The 7,568-nt window shown below is 25.7% G+C and overlaps 2 protein-coding genes across 4 annotated transcripts in view; one reads left to right on the top strand and one right to left on the bottom strand.

Moving 5' to 3' along the window:
* Positions 1 to 673: 673 nt before the first annotated feature.
* LOC113558909 (voltage-dependent calcium channel subunit alpha-2/delta-3) overlaps positions 674 to 7,568 on the bottom strand; it is a 42,234-nt gene continuing 35,339 nt past the window's right edge. For all 3 annotated transcript variants that reach the window (XM_026964491.1, XM_026964492.1, XM_026964490.1), the window contains one exon: positions 674 to 2,046. In XM_026964491.1, coding sequence (XP_026820292.1) covers positions 1,951 to 2,046 — 96 coding nt within the window. In that variant the 3' untranslated portion in view covers positions 674 to 1,950. The remainder of the gene's footprint in view (positions 2,047 to 7,568) is intronic.
* LOC113558910 (cathepsin B-like) lies at positions 4,712 to 7,021 on the top strand. Its single transcript, XM_026964493.2, has 6 exons — positions 4,712 to 4,937; positions 5,687 to 5,917; positions 6,041 to 6,241; positions 6,309 to 6,456; positions 6,539 to 6,649; positions 6,739 to 7,021. Exons 1-6 carry the CDS (start codon positions 4,818 to 4,820, stop codon positions 6,969 to 6,971), a joined length of 1,044 nt encoding a protein of 347 aa, XP_026820294.1. The 5' UTR covers positions 4,712 to 4,817; the 3' UTR covers positions 6,972 to 7,021.

Raw genomic sequence — 7,568 nt, 5'->3', positions numbered from 1 at the left:
CATGATACATAAAACCGAAAAGAAGATTGGCGGTGCAATTAAAGTGTAGCATTTGCTATATGTGCGTTTTATATAATATGTAAAGAATATCACGTGGTATAATATTTTATTTTACACGAATTAATAATTTATTTTAATTTTATGATAGTATGATGATGTAATTAAATTATACTTCAATTAACAAGGAAACCATAATATTAGCGCGTTTTTTTATTGTGCAGTAAAGATTTAAAATCGACTCGCGAAAAGAAGCAATATGTGTTTAAACAATGGCTTATTAATATTATCGTACTCGTATAAAAGTCACTTTTATACTATTGCACGATTCGAAATTTTAGAACGATATAGATCTGATGAGATACAATTTGTTTACTTTATACAAAATTTTTGCTAATAAAAAAAATGAATTACATTAATTTGTAATAATATACGATTTCAAAAATAAATATAAAATTCACGATGAAAAGAAGAATACAATACTGAGAATTCAACAATAAAAAAAAAAAACAATTGCATTTGTGTGAACCGAATTAAATACACACATATAATTAAATATATATATATACTTAAACGACTCTAACAATAATTAAATAGTTAAATATATACTATTATTTATATACACGTACCTATATAATAATAATAATGATAATTATAGTATTGTATAATGCACAAAAACAAACGACACATTTTTTTAACGATAAAAAACACAATAGCGTATATATTTTAATAATTCCGAACTACATAAATTCACTAGTAGATAATATGTTAATAAAGTATAGAATACAGGGAGTTCCACGGGTAAAATGTATTTTTTATTTTTATTTATTTATAAATTGTTAAACATTTGCACACGAAATGGGCGTATAATAATATATTTAAGTATAAATAACAATAGTAGCAGACTTCGAAAAAATTCGTAAGATTTGATGAAATCGTTAACAATTTGAAAACAAGATATTAAATTATTTAAATCTAATATCTTATTTCGGTTAATTTATTGCCCAGATGACACTACAGTTTATTTGTTTTTCTTTTCGTTTACGTAACCAATTGATTTGTCGTGTTTTTAGAAAAAAAATATCGTTACGACACTCGAATATTATTGTGGGAGCGAAACGTCTGAACAAGAGTCATCGGAAAATTCTTAGAAATTAAGAACGTAACGAGACCTAGATGGAGGGGCCAGGGGGTAACTCTACTGCGGTTCGACTTAAATAATATAATTTTATCACATAATATATTGTAATCGAAACCAATTAATTTTCTGTTAAATTTTTTTTATTGAAAATACACTTGAAACCACTTGGAACCCACTTGACCGTATAATATATTATTATATATTATCATACTGAACATTGAACCGCGCCGGTTGAAATATGATTATCATAATTTATAATAATGTTATCTATAATATGTGTTGTATATAAATATATTATATATTATTATTATCATAGTCAATACGATTGCACATAACCAACAAATTATTGTCTATTTTTTTCTATATCATTATCAATTATCATATTAAATTCATTCCCAAGTTAGTAGGTATATAATAATTTTTGACGTACAAAAATATTTTGGTATAGTTATGTTATATACATATATAATAATTTATATATGCATATATAACGGAATGTCCATTATACACACACACATATAAATTATATTATATATATAAATAAAATATATACAATTCACACACGATGTTGTGAATATGTGAAATGTATGATTATGTAGGCCAAATATTATTATTACAACAATTTAGCGGGGCACTTATATAAATTCGAGCGCTGGCCATTAAATGAATTATATAATAATATAAATTAAAAACCGTTTAAAAGATCTTATACAAAAAAAAGAAGAAAAAATTATAACAATTATCATACACTTATAAGTTTTTCGTAAAACCGTAGGCGCTGAGGAATTTATCGTTCAGCCGAAGTACGATGATCACGTTATCCATATGGCAGTTACCATGCTTAGTAGTATTAGGTACGAGGTGACCAGTAGCGCCGAACTCGAACCGCACTGCTTGATTTCAATTTCCTATAAAGTAAAAAGAAATGTGATTAAAAACACATGAATGTATCACAGCGACAATATTATATTGCCATATTGGCGCAAATAAGGCGTATTTTAACAATTGCAGGTCCTTAGTTGACAATTAGCCTTTCTCCAAATGATTACCTAGTTGATTTAAATAGTCAACAATTTTTTATTTATTCCCGTGCCCATAAATTAAGTAGATAAAATTATAAGCAAATAAAAACACAAATAAACTTTTAAGTTAATATAGTTACCTATTTAAATATTAAATATCTTTCAATGTTCAACAAAAATTAACTGTGTAACGCAGATATAATTTATTATATAACATTTATTTTTTATTTGTGAGTTTGTGACCTAGTAAAGTATTATAAATGTTATAATATTATTTATTTATTATTATATTCTTCTGTATTCTGTTATGAATTATTAGATTTTTTTCTAATGTTATAGAAATATGTACTTTTTAGTTATTACTCATAATATTTAGTAATAATATTATAGAATCATTATTATTATTTTTTTTTAATAAGTATAGATGCAAAACTTTACCAAAACTCCATACTTAAATATTACTAAATATATTTTATTCTATAGTTAAAATATATGCAATGTAATATAAATTAAAAATATGCATAAAATAAAATATATAACGTTATAAAAAAAATTTAGGTCCTTGTAGTACTGACGCCAACACTTCACCTATATCGACAATCAGTTATAACATCAATAAATACAGCAATAATAAATAAACGTTGTTGTGACTCACTTATTGGGAACACGAGTAGGTACATGATTATTATACTATTATCGAATATTAGTAAGCATTTTATTTATAATTTTATTTTAATTGGCTGTTAATTTAGATTCTACTTCTAACTCAAAAAGTGTTATATTTAAATCATATACAATGTTAACGATAAGTTGTTATTATTATAATAATTTATTTTCAATTATATTATATTATATTATATTATATTTCAGAACACTTTTCACGCCACCAGTGAGATTATGCGGCAAGAGGCTCATTGAAATTTAAAATATCGACATAAATAATATAATATGCAAACTTACTGCAACAAGACAAACTTATACTAGAAATCATTCATATAACACAAAATGTTAACAGTTTCACTTTATTATGGAGCACTTAACAATAACATCGCAATCGAGAATGCTATTTTGGTTTAGCAAAACATTCAAAATAAATTAATGATAATTGATAAACATGAACAATTATTAATATAATATTATCCAATTAAATATTACATATATATTACCTACTACTTATATATTATATAAAATTATACATATATACGATATGCAGTTGAAACTTATGACTAAATCTCTACTAAATATTTTAAGTTACAAGAAACCCGTGAATAATAAAGTTGATATGATGTGCTAGTACTTGGTGTACTGTATTTCCATTTAGAATGATAACCGTGATTGCTGATAATTTATACCGCAGTCGAGGTAACTGTCGTACTCATAAAATGATTTTCTTTAAGAGCAAAATTGTATATCTTATAGAAACACGTGCCCATGTGTGGTCTAAAATATTTCGATTTTTGGTAGAAAATTGTTTGTTTTGGTACTCGTAAAGAGAGGGTACTAAAATGTCCATAATATTAAAAATAATTTGAAAATGTTTGTTACAATATTCTGTCAAGCGAGAGAACATGCCACGTGTTAATGAAAATTGATTTTTCTGCGCATCTATACACGATTTCCTGCCATATAAAAAAAGTAATAACTACTTATGTTAATAGTAATAGTAGAACTATGCGCAGAATTTGTATGTTATCTCATTCGACTGATTATATTTTATTAGCATTTTCTAGACATGATTTAATTGCATTGGTTTTTAGTGAGCTATTTCTAGACATTTTAAGTATTTTTGATTTACTTTGTTACATTTATTTTTCTTTTAAATAAAAATCCTGAACATTTTAATACAAAGTTCCTCATAATTTTTGTGGTTAAAGTGTAATTGGCGCAATACCACGATGCCACTATAAAACCGTATAAAAAGTATTTTAATAATTATTTCTCTGTCAAAAAAAAAAAAATAGAAAAGATTTCTGAAATTGTATGCCGATAATAGTACCGTAATTTTTGAGTTTTTTTTTTTTTTATTAAAATAAAAATAAAAAATATATTAACAATATTTAATTTAGGTTTTTTAAATGAATGAGACGGAGGAGGGCAATTTAATATCAATTTAAATTTTAAATATAAGTGAAATAATGAAACAATATGCGAACGTATTGTTTTAAGATATTACCTATATTAATGTATAGATATATCTAATAACATAATATACTATAGCACGTATTGAACATGTTAACTATAATATTTTGCAAAGTGGTTATTATTTGTAACTTGTTTCTAACAGTTTAATGTTAATTTCAGATATATCTATGAATGTATATTTATTTGGCAATAACTTATAGGTTAGGTACCAAAATTCATAAAGTTGTTTGATATAGCTCTGAGTGTATCAAAGGTAATTATTTAAATAAAACAATGTATTTGTATAATTTATACAATAATAACACTTGAAAATATTCAATAGTCTTCCGAGAAAAAATTATGAATAAAATATTAAGTATTTCATTCGAGTATTCCGAGACGCGTAGGATAGTATATAGATGGTGGATATTTGAAATATTAAACTCATTATACGGTTGTACTAGCAAGTTGCCACTGACTGGTAACGTTAAAATTCATTTTGTTTTTTGATATATTTTAAAAAAACAATTTCAATAATGGCTAGAGTATTAATTTTATTGTCTGTCATCTTGTTCAGTGTCTATATGACAGAACAAGCATACTTTTTGGAAAAAGACTATATCAACAAAATCAACGAAAAAGCAACAACGTGGAAGGCAAGTATATATATTTTATATTTTTAGACATATTTAGATTTGGTACCTATATTAAACATTATGCATTAAGGTTATATTCTGCCTAAGTCAATTATTTTTTTAGATTACATATTTATCACTTTTTATTCTTGATTAGTAAATTGAATATCTAAAAACTAATTTAGCTTAAATTAAAAATTTATAATAAGGTATTTGCCAATTTATAATAAAATAAAACGTATAAATACGTATTTATCATTATGAATTGATGAATATTTACGATATATTATAATAAACCTAATTAATACTAACTATATTTTACATAGGTACTTAACTTTAATATTCTAAGATTTACGTTTTTTTTTTTTTTTAATAATTTCATGAGATTGAAAGATTACTAATATATAAATGAAAATATTTATTTTATTAAGCTGTGTTCATTGTACATCATAAATAGACTAACCACTACTCAATAATATCAAATAGGTCCTACGTTATAAAAAATTTAAGTTATAATAGACTACCACAATAAGTCATTCCAAATACAAATAATATAATTTAAGTGTCATTCTAAACAATATGTATTCATTATATATTACATATACAGTGATTGAATAATGTAGTCACTAAAAGTGTTAATAATAATATATTATTATATTATTTTGCTTTTCTTACACCCAATATATTTAAATTTAAAAATGTTTAACTCATTATAATAATATTTATATAAGTATTGAATTATGTCGTTTTTATTTACCTACTTTAATTAGGCTGGTATCAACTTTGATCCATCTACACCGAAAGAACACATTTTAAAACTTTTGGGATCCAAAGGTGTACAAATTCCAAGCAAACTTAACTACAACATGTACAAATCAGAAGACAAGGAATATGATAATCTGTTCGGCAGAATTCCAAGGAAATTTGACGCGAGGAAAAAGTGGAAACATTGTACTACTATTGGAAGAGTCCGAGACCAAGGAAATTGTGGATCGTGTTGGGTATATCTATTTATATTACACAAAACACATTATAAGTTAATTTGAGACGAAAGTACAAGATTAATAAAATTATTAATATTATTATTTTATATTGTTATTATTAACTTAATATCTTTCTTGAAGGCATTATCTACAAGTTCAGCGTTTGCTGACCGTCTATGTGTAGCTACAAATGGAGATTTCAATCAATTATTATCTGCGGAAGAATTAACTTTCTGCTGTCATAAGTGTGGATATGGCTGTAATGGAGGATACCCAATAAAAGCATGGGAACGTTTTAAGAAACACGGTCTTGTCACTGGAGGAGATTATAAATCAGAAGAGGTAAGCTGATAGTCAATAGGAAAATGCATAGTATACGTTAATTTATTTTTAACTCGTGTATTTTTAGGGCTGTGAACCATATAGAGTCCCTCCTTGTCCCAATGACAAACAAGGAAATAATACTTGTGCTGGAAAACCAATGGAACAAAATCATAGATGCACGAGAATGTGTTACGGAGATCAAGAACTTGATTTTGATGAAGATCACAGATACAGTACGATTTTTTCTGATATTATATTATTCTATTAACAGTAATATAATATAATGTTTTTAAACCAATACAATTATAATTTCAGCAAAAGACTCGTATTACCTTACATATGGAAGTATCCAAAAAGACGTTATGACATATGGTCCCATTGAAGCATCTTTCGATGTTTATGACGATTTCCCCAGTTACAAGTCAGGTAAGTTTATATTAATTATAAATTATATTCTTATTTAAATAGCTTATTGCAGTTACTAAAATCGTTAACATAAATTTTAATATTTTTAGGAGTCTACATTCGATCAGAAAATGCTTCATATTTAGGAGGGCATGCCGTGAAATTGATTGGATGGGGTGAAGAATACGGAGTGCCATATTGGTTAATGGTTAACTCATGGAACGAAGATTGGGGTGACAATGGACTTTTCAAAATTCAACGAGGCACAAATGAATGTGGAGTCGATAATTCGACTACTGCTGGTGTACCAGTAAGTAGTGTACCTGATGTATTATTAGTTTAAATAATTTTAAAAATTTTGTGATCAAATAAAATCAATTTTCATTATTCTAATATCGTTTTTTTTATTGGCTATTATAAAAATAATTCTTCGTTAATGCACAATATTTGTCAGAAACATATTTAAGATGGGAGATTAGGGAGATACATCTCCCCCTTGACCCACTTTTTTTTTTAGTTATTTTTGTATGGTTATAGTTGTGTTTTTTTTTCTATTCATCACTTTATCAGTAGGTAATACAACTTAGAGCCGTTTGACATCGACAATTTTAATGACATCTCCTCCCTTAAAGAAATCCTAAATACGCCACTAATAATAGTTAGTGTTATATTTTTAAATATGAAATTGGAAATAATAATATTAAGTCAACAACTGAATGGTAACCTACTAACCTAACTTTAACTTTAATAACCATTACATTTTTTATTTCGATTATTAAATTCAATTTTGATATGATGCAACCGGTACACCTCAAATAGGATACTTAATTTTGAGTACATTGATGTTTTATGTAACATCGTCGTTTAAAGTCGACATTAAATGCTTAAATACATCATATCCACGTATCATATACTCGTATTTATGATTATTGTATACGCC

The sequence above is a fragment of the Rhopalosiphum maidis genome, chromosome 1 (assembly GCF_003676215.2).
Source record: "Rhopalosiphum maidis isolate BTI-1 chromosome 1, ASM367621v3, whole genome shotgun sequence".
NCBI lineage: Eukaryota > Metazoa > Arthropoda > Insecta > Hemiptera > Aphididae > Rhopalosiphum > Rhopalosiphum maidis.
The sequence above is the reverse complement of the archived record's forward strand: the minus strand, read 5'-3'. Positions and strand labels throughout refer to the sequence as shown.